This window comes from Corvus kubaryi, unplaced genomic scaffold, assembly GCF_017639235.1.
Source record: "Corvus kubaryi isolate FWS band 111438036 unplaced genomic scaffold, C.kubaryi_AGA036_p1.0 37300, whole genome shotgun sequence".
NCBI classification, from domain to species: domain Eukaryota; kingdom Metazoa; phylum Chordata; class Aves; order Passeriformes; family Corvidae; genus Corvus; species Corvus kubaryi.
In genome coordinates, this window is record NW_024581093.1 from 8,397,576 (window position 1) to 8,409,738 (window position 12,163).

The window sequence follows — 12,163 nt, forward strand, 5'->3', positions numbered from 1 at the left end:
CCCCCCCCTTGGTGCTATTTTTTGCGAACGAAAAAAAAGTGTTAAGCAGCCTGGAGTGGCAGCAGGAGGCAAATACATCTGTACTCAAAAACTAAGTTAAACTTCGAGGAGTGTGCGAGTAATCGCTCCTGGGAAGGGGCTGAGCGGTGCCCCGGGTGCTCTGGGGGCCGCGGCGGATCCCCGCTGCCCGGGAGGAGCGGGGAGCTCTGGGGCAGTGCGGCGGTGCCGCCGCTCCTCCCTTCGCCATCCGGTACCGCGCCCGGGCACCGCGGGGTGAGCCCCGGCTCCCGGCTTTGCCCCAGAAACTCCGCGAAGAACAGGGGGATGCCGCCCTCGCGGCGGTACGGCTTGGGGGTGTGGGGCCGGGGAAAAAGACCTCGCAAGCGGTGCTCTTACCCCCTCCATTTTTGTAGCAGAGGTATGGAAATCGCCAGACGTTGGCCAGATCCACGGCGAAGCCGATGACGGAGAGGAGGAAGTCGATCTTCTTGCCCCAGGTCTCCCTGTCCTGGGTGCCGTAGCGCGGCGCGGGGGCGGCGGGCAGGAGGCTGCTGCTGGTGTACTGCACCCCGTTGTGCTCCTTCACCAGGATCAGCTCCACGTCCTTCTTCGGCGGCGGCGGCGGCCCCGCGCGGTCCGGCAAGGGGGCCACCACCGACACTTTGCGCTCGGGCTGGATCTGTTTGTTCATCCTCGCCTTAAACATCCAGAGAGAGCGAGCTGAGGAGGGGGCGCGGGAGCGCAGATAACGGAAGTGCGCTTCCCGCTGGAGGCGACTCCGCGCTCAGCCCGGCAGTGTCAGCGCGGCGGAGCGAGGCACGGCCGTAATAAGAGCCATGCAAATGAGGCGGGAGAGGGGGGACCGAGGCGCCCGCGCCCGCCGGGGCGCCCCCGGGGAGCGGGGCTGCCCGCGCCTTCCTCCGCGGGGAGCGGCCGCACCTGGGGCCGCCGCCCGGCCCCGCCAGCTCCGACCCGCGCCCCGCACCGCCCCTCGTTCCCCGCCGAGTTACACAGGTCAGCTCCGTCCTGCCTCAGACTACGGCGCGCTCGGAGCGGCTCCTTCCCGCCAGGAAAAACAAGCATCCCTCGTCCAGCCAGCTGAAAGTGCCGTTAGAGGCAACAGGTAGAGCCTGCTTGGATTGGCCACTTCCCTTCTTTCTTGGCTGGTCTCCCCTGTCCGCTAGTGTGGCTTTAGTTAAACAGAAGAATTTGGCTTTTGACATCAGAACCCGGTGGGATGCAGGCTGCATGGCAGAGCTGGACATTGCTAATGCTCCTGTGCCAGGACTGGTGGATGTCTAGGGTTTTTCTTTCATGGCAAGCATGAGGTTCGTAGAATTCAGTTGTCAGGCTGAGGTATTTGTGGGACATTAACTATTTGCTGCTATTCCAAATGGAACCTGAGTCTTTTACATGTAAAATGGGCAAATAATTATCTGGCAGAATAGTGATTGGTGCCAGAAGTTGGCTAAATACCGCTGCAGAAAGGGGTTTTCAGGGACTCTTCTTGTTACAGCTGTGAACAGTAACTCTATGTTCTGTGTCAGTTAAGGGAATTAAATTTGACCACAAAAGGCGGAAAACAGCTCTCCCTCCCCAGTATTAAATAGCTTCCCTTCTGCCTCGCATCAGTGAGAGTAGGTCATGTCACAGAGGATTCTTGAAGGTGTTACAGCCTACCATTCTCATTCACTCTGCTAGGGCTGATAAAACAGTATTACATGTATTGTAATAATACATAAAGAGGTGCTAGTCAGAGTTCATAAAGAATACCAGATTTCTCTGCAAACTTGGAATCTGAAAAAGAATGCCACCTCAGAGTTAAAGTTCACACATCCTCCCCATCTCTCTTTAGGCCACAGCTAAAAAGATGCTAGCAAGACAGCTAGTGACAAAATACAGATTTTATGCCTTTAAAAAACCTCTTGGTTCAAGCTCCAGCATCCAAGCTCTGACTTGAATCCCTCATTTAGGTGAAGTATTTGAGCAGTAGCTATACTGTTCCAGAGCACTTGGGTGCTCAGACCATGCAGCTCATACGGTCTCTTTTGGTTACTCTGTGATTTCCTGTCCTCATCCCTTTCAAATACACCCCACAAGACCTTTTTATCTTCTTTCTGACACTCCGTGCCATACATGCCATAAGTCTGTAGTCATCCCATAGTGCCCTATGAGCAGTTGATGTTCTCCCATGCAGTGCAGCCCTCAGGATTGTGCTCGTGCACAGCTGTGCTGCTGCCTCCTCCTTGTACCACCCATCAGTCGCTCCACCACATGCACCCAATACACCAAACACAAACTGTGTTCCATGCACTGCCCCCAAATATGCCCAGTGCTCCTGTTTGAGTGAGTCTGCACCCCCATTCTCCCACAGCAAATAAAGGACACGCTCTGTTCCAGACACAAAGGCAGCCTCTGCTCTCAGCTGCACAGCCCTGAAGGCATCTTGTTGACAAACTCACCAGATAGCACTGGGGGTGTCTCTGTCCCATTCCCTGGTACCTATGGGGAGGGGGAAGATGACTGAAGGGGGATTGCTCCTTCTTGGTTCCACCACTCAGGGACTGCAGTTTCTCTGGAAGCTGAAGATGTAGCCTAGCCAGTAAGGAGCTTTTAAAACCTGTTTCCTCTCTCTCCACGTGACTGTTACTGCCTTAATGATCTGCACAGACTTCCTACGCTAGACAGCGGCACTCCCGTATTGCTTCTGGAAAATAAGGCCTTGCTAAGGAACACCCTTTTCCCCACAAGGTCTCAATTAGCTGAGCTTGATCATGATGTCTATGGTGGGAGGAATCTAGAAAGCCCCCGCTTATTTCCTAAGAGAATTAAGTCACTCTGCATATATATATATGCCTTTAGTTCTTGCATGGAAAGTGTGCACAATCTGGTTAATGTAATATCTGCTGCACCCTCAAGGTAAGAAAGTCCTCAATTGGATTTTATAAAAAAGTTGCTTAATCTTGAATCTGTCTGTATCTTGTTATGCCTAATGGAGCCTGACAGTGGGTAGAGTTGAAGTCAGAGAAGAGAATATTGTATTTAGAAGCCTCAATGGGGCCACGCAAGATGGCAGGGTGTTAGTGATATTCCACTGTTGGCTGGGAAATAGGCTGTAATTTACTTCAGAAACCAGTCAAGTATTGCTAGGTTAGTCATCAATTATTCAAATTCTTGTCTGCCATTCCTTGCAATGCACAGGAAAATATACTGTGTGCTGTAACAGTAAACTGAGGCTGTCACTCACACATTAGTGTCTAGGAAGAAAAAACCCCAATGAACAATTCGCTGTGCTTTCAGAGCTCCAGTTGCTGGTGGTGTGAGGGCTCACTGTGCTTGCTGGCAGCAGGGTTTGAACTCTCCAGTGCTGGCAGCACAGCCCTCTGCCACTGATACTACAGGAGCTGCCTACTGTCCTTATGAATCTAGGAACATCTTCTGAGAAGGGTGGTATCAAACAGTGTTCAAACATGCTGGAACTCACACTTTACAGTTGGTGCATCTCTAAGTCTTGCTTCATGAAGTCTCTGATACACTTGGTGCAAGAGCTTGGCAGCTGAGCCAAACAAAACAGTAACTGAGAGAGGATATGATTGCTTTATAAGTAAATTGAGGTAAATGTCACTGAGAAAAAAAACCATCACCATTTAAACCAAAGGAATCATGATAAATTTCGTGGGAAAATGAAAAGAGTTCTAACTATCAAAGCAGTGAATGCAGTGGGAACTAAAGACTTGGAGTTTAGGATATTTTCTTATGAGTAGGTTTGTGTGACAAAGTTGTTTTGGACTTGAAGATTTGGGACATCAGTTTCTTATTATAATCCAAGATCCAATGAAAAGAGTAAAAGGAGCAATGGATATTTACACCAAGTATTTAATTGCGTGTCCTGGTACATCCACAGAAACTCATTCTGGCCTTGAGGCTCACTACCACTGAAAGACTAAACATTTTTCAAAGAAAGTACGTAAGTTGAATGAAGTTAGGTTTGGTTATTCTGTAATAGAAGAAACTTGGGGAATAGCCAGTTGCTGTGGGAACTGGGAACAAAGCCTTCTGACTAAATCAATGTTAAAGGGATTTCACAGTGATAGGAACATGGCATTTGGCAGGGGTGCCCATCTTTCTAGGTTAGCAGGTAAAGGATGCCATGCCACAGACTATACTGGACATCTTTTAATGATAGTAGGTATCAGCCCCAGCTTCTTGGACTTTTATGAGTGGGTTGGGCAGGTTTGCTTCACAGTGTCTCTAAAATCACAATGCCGTTCCAAATGTAGTGTTTACTTAGTATTTAAAACCTCTTCGTTGTATTGTTAGCAGGCTGTTGTCATAGTATCTCTTCCCTAGAGCTAAAGACATGCATCTCTTTCACTGAGAAGGGCCTGTTTGGGTTGGTCCAACCCTGCATTTTGACAGTGTCTGTCATGTTACAAACTGTCTTCAGACTGAAAATAAATATTACAGAAACACTTCACAGTGTTTTGGTATTCTGTTTATACAAGAATGCCAAGTTCTAGGGGAAGACAAGGCCTCTCCCTGTTTCTCATTATAGCAGCTTTTGTAACTTCCTTATCAAATTGCTTGAGATTGTCACAAATGCACACCTTCAAAGCTCATTTTACCTGGAATCTGCTACCTCTGGCACCAGATGACCTTCATGAGACCATCAGTGTCACCCAAGCAAGCTATCCCATGGCATCTTTATCATTTTATATGTATGGAATATGCATGTGTGGAGAGGATGATGTTGAAGTCTAGGAGTTTTATCCCTCCTAATTTCACTACTGCTCCTTCTCTATAGGCACACCCTCTTCACCTCCCTTTGGCCTCTTTCCAGTTTACTAGCACTTAATGTCTTTTAAAGATTTAAATCTCCTTTGGAACATTTCACACAGTAGTTAAGTTTCAGCTTCAGCATATTTTTTCTTGCTACCTGTTTTGGATCACTAGCTCCTGCTGCTGCTTTAGCATCAGGCTTATTCTATCTCAGAGATAGTTGTACGAGAGCAATTTGCAAAGCTGCATACAAGTGGGGTGGAACGGGGAGCACTCCCAGTTTCAGTCTGACTGTGCATGATGTGCACACCATCCTCCTCCCTTATCTCGGTTTCTGCAAGAGAAAAGTGGGTGAAGGGTCCAAAGGGTGCAAGGGTCCAAAAGGGAGCAAGGGCACACACTGACCTTGTCTCTGCTTTGAACAGTAGGAGAACCAGTACAGTTGGCTCTGCTGTAGTCCTTCCTCTGGGTTCACCAGGTAATCTTTCTCTCTTCTGGTTGGAATAAACCTTTCTTGAGCAAAAATGGCCTGGATTTTAGATGAAGTCTTACCAACTTTTAGTGAAATAGTAATAATTCCCACGACTACCAGCCAGGATTTTAATGAGAAGGGGATCTCACTTGCCTTTTTCACACCTGTACTAAATGTTTGTTCACAGACAAGTTATAAACACCCAAGTCATTTTGCTCTGTCGCTTCTCTAATTCTTCAAGACCAGATTTACCATTTTATTCTGTGTGCTTCCATCCCCTTTCTGTTATGCTAGGTTTCCTTTTTTCCCTGTGTGAATCCCATTATTCACTGATTAAATGTTGCCTGCCAACTTCATAATCTCCAAATTTCATTAGCAAACACAAACTTTTGGGTGCATATTATTAATGCAAATATTTAATAAGATCATTCCCACTAACAGATCCTTCAAGATTGGTAATCTCACTCCAAGCCTGTAATTATCCTTATAGCACAACATAGTATTATATCCTCTTTAGTCAGTTCTTTTCCTGTCTTAACAATTATATTTATCTCCATGTCTTCTGCTCAGACTAGCAATTACAAATGTCATTGTAACAGCTACTTTTGTAAAGTCGTGATGAATATCTACTCCATTTTCCTTGCTTTTGTAAAAGGCAGTTATGAGAAAAAGGTACCAGATTAATCTGTCTTCCTTTGGGAAGCTCGTTTTGCATGTAGGAGTTTTCTGTGCTTATACACCTGTGGGTAGAATTCGTGAAAAGTGTTTTAACTTGGAACTCCATGTGGTCATAGCATTATTTGCATCTGCCTAAATCAAGGCTTTTGTAAGATACTTCATCATTTCTGTCATCTGCAGACCCTGAAGAAGACACCTTGCTCAATATCCAAAGCTAGACTGAGAGATGACCCAAAATATCTAGTGATTTAAAAATCTGCTGAATTTCATATAATCCTAAGATGATTTTTTTACTGCACTGCTGATGGCAAGGTGCTGGGTATTATTTTCTTTCTGTTGAAAAGACTAAACAAAAAGCCAGAAGCAATCTGTTCTTACTTGCTGGGATGTCCTTTCTTTTGCTGCCAGTCTCTTGCTGATATCTCTGCTTGTACAGCAAGTAAAATATGTCCAATTGTGCAGGCTGCAAAAAAAGGCTGAGAATGAGCCTGATATCTTGTTTAACTAGAAATAGGTACCTTCATACAGGCTACTGATCTTAAGTGTATCGAGTACTATACAGATCACCAAAGCCAATCTTTATGTAGCCTCATTCAGTTTAAGAGGGATCATGCACCTATATCTGAAATTAGGATATATATATATCTGAAAATAGGACAAATTCTTTTTCCAAATGCAAAACAGCTGATTTCACTGATTACACTAAAGTCCAAACACAGAGTGAAAGCATTTAAATTATTAATGGTAGGTGCTTTCTACTGGGCCTAATATTAATGTTTGGGGTCAAATTTCTTCCTTTGGTACAGAAACAGAACTCTCTGTGGCCAGTGAGAATGGTATGTGGAGAGGAGTTGTCTAAATGAAAGCCTCACTTATCTAAGTTCTATTTCTCATTTTTGAGAATTCTCATTTTCTATGAGTACTCAGAAACAATAAATTTATGCTGAATAAAGTTGCTTTTTAACTAAGAGAAGGTGTGCAAGCAGAAGCTCACACTACAGTTGCCCAAGATTTAAACTGTGGCTATATCCAAATCAGAATTCTGTTGTGCTAGATGCTGGACATCCACAAGCACAGAAAAAAGTTAGGTTCATCTTATCTGCCTAGAAGCAATGAGCTTTCCATTGCTGTTGCTTGAGAGAAAGGATCATTGTGGCTGTTAGTGGTCCTAAGGCAACTCATTTCCTTAAACTTTTGATGCTATGATTCCATGTCTTTGAGATAGAAGGAGAAAAATCCAGTAGCTAATTAAAATAGTCTCCTCAAAAACACTGGACAAGACCAATTACTTATTTCTTTTAAAGAGAATGTGAACCTCTAAAATATAAACTTTTGAAAGGATTCAAGTCTCATAATGGGTATTAATTGAAAAGTGAAAAACAGTTTCTCCTCAAAGTTTAAGAACTTTTTGTATGTTTTGCCTTATGAAAGTTTACACTTTCATCTTACATTTGTCTTCACCTCATATATAGGTCTGAGTGGGTTTTACTTGCTTTTACTGTCCACAACCTTTGCAGTTCTACAGCAACAGGCACATCAAGTCGTGAACTGGTTTAGGACTTGGAAACCTCCAGTTGCCCTTAGTTGTAGCATTTATCCAAGTGCAGCACCAAGTAGCAAATTAGCTTCCCAGCTAACACTGAGTAGTTTGGACAGTTCTAAGTAAATTGTTTTTGTTGAGCTGATTGTTTTAAAATTAAGCCTCCAAGCACTGAAAGAATCAGCAATGCCAAAGGAGACTCAGAGCCTGTCTTCAAAGTTATGACAAGTCAGGCACTTGGCAGTTTTCACAATGACCTATATTTTAATATGGGCTATTGGATTATTTCTAAAGAGGCTTCTTAGCCATAAAAGAATTATGCTCATTGGCTGGGTTGTGGCAAAAATACAATTGAATTAAGGATTGAAATAATTTAGGATCCAGCTGGACAAGTTGTCCCTGCGGCTGAGCAGTAACAGATGTATTAAGCATTGGAAATTGCACAGAAAAAAAGGTATAATTGATCTAAGGTAACCTTACTACTTTATATTAAATAAATCAATGCTGATAAGCTGAAAGGTTAGAAGCAAGAAGCTGAATTGAAGGAAGGTGGACTTGGAAAAAAGCAATGCTGTGTAAAACAAGTTAACTTTTTGATCCTAAATATGGTAGGAGCTATGGACACTTGATTTCTCTAAGTACAGTGCTATGAATTTCCAAATCAGCAAAGTCCTGAGGAGTGTTGGGGGAGGGTAGAGGAGGGGTTGCATTTTCTACGTGAGAAACAAAATTATAATTAGCCACCTCTGTGTTAATTTGTGCATCTACAGCCATTCATCACTGAAAAACACAGGTGACCTACAGGGCTCAGTCACATGTACCTGTATCTATCTCTGCTCTTCAGCTCAAGGATTTAGAGGGAAGGCTGCATCCTAACAACCACATTACACCGAGCAGCTGAGGTTTTTGGAGTGCAGTGAGCATATGTATGTGTGTTAAAAGAAGCAGGTAAGCCCAAAATGTTGGCCAGTAATGTAGGAGACAGTAAATTTCTTCTGGAGACACCCAGTGCCTGAACATTAGCAAATGCAGACGTTCTGGAGGAGGAGGCTATAAAATGAAGAACAACATACTTTTCTAGTTAAATGTGTTCTTTGAAAAGTCAGAGGAAAACTTTACAAGGTGAGAGCAACTTCAAATAAAATTGTGGATGTATTTAATATAGCTGGAAATACTGCAGGGTAGTAGAAGATAGGATTTCCCTGATGTTACTCACTTAACTCCTAATTCCATTTCTCCATTTCTGGACCAAGCATAAATGGTTTCATTAGGAATTAACCTTGTTTTGCAAAGAATAGAAAGATGTATTAAAAAAAAAATGAATTATTGCTTCGGGTGCACGTTTAGGAAAGTGAACTCAAACGTGCATGACTCTTGTGCTTTGGGTGTGCAGATATTAAAGCGGGCATGTGCTCGCACGGCTCCTGGAGCCGAGGAAAGAGGCACACGAGGTGGCGGAGGCAGCTTGGCCCCGGCGGGGCTGCTGGAGCCGGGTGTGTTCCTTGTGTCCCGCAGAGAAGGAGCACCAGGTGCCCTGGGGGGGTTGGGTTTGTCCAGACTGGCTTTGTTGGGCTGCTCAGAGAGAAAATCGTGCCCGTGCTCGGCTCTGAGCGCTCTGCGCTTGTGGCAGGAAGCCTTGCCCGGCTGGCTGCGGGGATGCCGGTGAGAGCCGCTTTCCGTGATCGGCGGCAGGACAGGCGGAGAGCGGCCTTTTGGATTGCCCTAAAGCTCCACCTGCTGGATGTGCTTGCCTGCAGCCTCGGGGATGAACGGGAGAGCCCCGGCCCTGGGCTGCCCGGCAGGGCCCAGCAGCCGCGGCTCGGGCTGCTGCTGTGGGGCCTGGAGCCGCGGCCGAGTCCCTGAGGGCAGCCGGGTCTGGGCTCGGCCTGGGCTCTTGTTCCAGACCTCCGAAAAGACTAGAGCTCAGCAGTTTTCCACAGAAACTAAAAACACCTGCTTTGAAAATGAGGAAGATCCAAACTTCCCTAATGGTGCAGCAAATATGCTGATTTAAAGCATGTATTTGAGACCTGTGAATAGCAATGCGAAAGGTCAGTCCTGCATGCAAAGTCAAGCAGTCAAAGTTTAGGAAATGCTGTTAAGATAACGTTTTAATTAATATTTTGCTGTGGCACAAATGAATAGAAGAACTGGTACTAGAACATGGCTCTGCCTGTGACATTCCTCTGACAGCCACCCTCTTGTACACCAGACATCTTCTGTCTCCTGCCACTTCCAGGAACTGATACTTTTGTGATCTACTAATTCCATACAGATCTGCTGAAGCTAAAACCAAATTTTGTCTGGTTGTGTCTTGTCCTAAGCAGGGAGGAATCTTTGATATAAAAGAAAGAGGAATGAAAATTCTGATTTCAAAGCTAGACATTGATTTGAAGAATCAGGTGTTTCTTACTTCATTTCAAATAAATGAGCTGAGATGTAACCAGTAGGTAAACACATAGTCATCCTTTCAATAAAGCAGGGAGGGAATCAGAGGGCAGATTTTGAGGATGGGAGGATGAGTTGCGTGAGAGTGGGAAGCTTCTTCCTACATATTTTTTTTTTCTTCATCGCAGCTGTGCTCTAGGAGACCCTAGGTCAAAACTGGAAGGCAAACTCTACATTGAAGGAATATTGTGTACATAGTTAGGCCAGTATATGCTGACCTGAAGAGAAAAAATAAGATAGAACGAAATGAAGTTGATAGGGCAAATAACTTCATCAGGGAGAGGGCTACTGAAAGCAAAACTATCCATATTTTACAACATCTAGGTCAGTGACTAGTTTGTCTGCTTTTTTTTGGTACAGAATTGCTGCAGTTGTCTTCAACATCCTCCTTTCCTATGGGCTTCATCCCCCGCAGCTCTTGATCTGTGTGTCTGTAAGGAGGCATAAGCAGGGTTTCATGCAGCGACAGCACTTCAGTATTCTCTTTCTCAATCAATTAATAATTAACATTGACCACTGATGATTCCCATATTATTTATCTTATACTTTTCCCTATTTTCTCTTATCCTCATTCTTTCTTCCCTCTTCTGTGTTGATCTCAGCAAAACTTTGTTCCAGACCCTACAGGGAGAAGGAGAAAATGGGTCAGAGCTACAGAGGCAGCAGCAGGGCACAGTCTTCTTACTGGAACGAGTCTGAGGCCAGGAACAGAGAAGTGCTGGAAGCTTCGTGCTGTGTTTCTGTGGTATAATAGCACAGCTCTGATGGCACACTAATTCAGTTTTTTACTTTTAGGAACCACTAAGGCAGTATTGATGCTTCCTTAACTGTGCCTAGTTCATTATCACACAATGTAATTTTCTGATTCTGGTATACAGTTTGTAGGACCTATTTTCTGGGTTCTGTTTCTTGGCAGATCTACCTGATAATGCATCTTCCAAAAATGTACATGAAAAGGTCAGGTTTCTGTGCTGAATAAATTATTATTTGTATTTTGGTTGGGTTTGGCCCCTGTTGTTATAGGCTCTGTAAAATGCCCAAAATAAAGGCCAGTCCAAACCCTAAAGAATTCAAGTCTAAAAAAATAATCAGATAAGAATATGTAATAAGCTCACATCAAAATCCAAACCTTTTGGAAGGAATTTGGATGTAGATTGGATCTTGGAAACTCTGGAAGATTTATAATTAAAAATACCAAATAAAACTCTGGTAGAAGCTTGGCCATGTCATTGCTGACATTAACACTAGGCTGCTTTACTGGGATTGATAGATGCTTTCTTCTTTCTTGTTTAATAATGTATTTCCTCTTGGAGGAAAACTGTGGTAGTAAAACTCAGCAAAGCCAACAATGTGTCTCATAAACAAATTCATTTCCTTCTTCAAATATTGTTTCATTGAAGAGCAATACATTCAAAATTCCTTTTAGTGCTGAGCTTTTAATTGGCTCCTTTGCAGGAATGAAGCAGCCATTATTTTAATCTTCCTTGAAGTTTGCTGAATTTGTTAAAATTTGCTATGTTGTCTTGTGTTGGGAATGCAGCCTTTACTGAATTGCAGTAAGGGAATGATCCTGGCAACATGATTAATGTATGATTTTATTTAGAGTTTCTTAGGGAAAACCCACCCATTTGTTTGTAATGGTAAGCATTTCCCTCTAATATGTATAAAAAAATCACCTTTAACTTTTCCCTAGAGGGTTGCAGTTGAGTTTCAGGGTTGTTTAATGATATCTAAAACAAAAAAATGAGGGATACCTTTTCCTGTAGTGAGGAGATCTCATTTCATCTGCTTCTGAGAAATTGCTAGTGGTCAGACATTGAGTGAAATAATTATGCAACTGAAGTTACCATGATTTTAGCATTAATATTGCTGGAAGAGCATTAATATTTCCTGGAAGGCTGTGGTTTAGGTTAGTGGTTTGTATTTCCTCTTTTTTTTGGAGGAGGATGATGTGGGATCTTTAAAAATATTTTTATTCAGTTAAGGAGTAGAGGAAACAATATGGGATTGCAGCTATGTGGCAAGACTGGTAAGTAAGGCTCGAGCTGTGGAAGACAGTCTGTGGTGTAACCCAGGGCTGAATGTGTTCCATTAAAGTTATTCATTAGATGTTCTCTTGTGATGAGTGGATTCAGAGATCAGCAGCCCTGGCTTTGAACCATTTATCAATGAATGAGAACCCAGAGTTGTAAAATGAGTATGGTGATGAACATTGACTAGTTCCACTAGAAGCCTGTAAGCAAGAG

The 12,163-nt window shown here is 43.8% G+C and overlaps 1 protein-coding gene across 1 annotated transcript in view; it reads right to left on the reverse strand.

Moving 5' to 3' along the window:
- The window catches only part of SLC6A2 (solute carrier family 6 member 2), a 58,543-nt gene extending 57,690 nt beyond the window's left edge, over positions 1–853 (reverse strand). The window contains 3 exon segments of the mRNA XM_042027488.1: positions 397–724; positions 727–787; positions 789–853. Coding sequence (XP_041883422.1) covers positions 397–724; positions 727–787; positions 789–838 — 439 coding nt within the window. The 5' untranslated portion in view covers positions 839–853.
- Between the last annotated feature and the right edge of the window lie 11,310 nt (positions 854–12,163).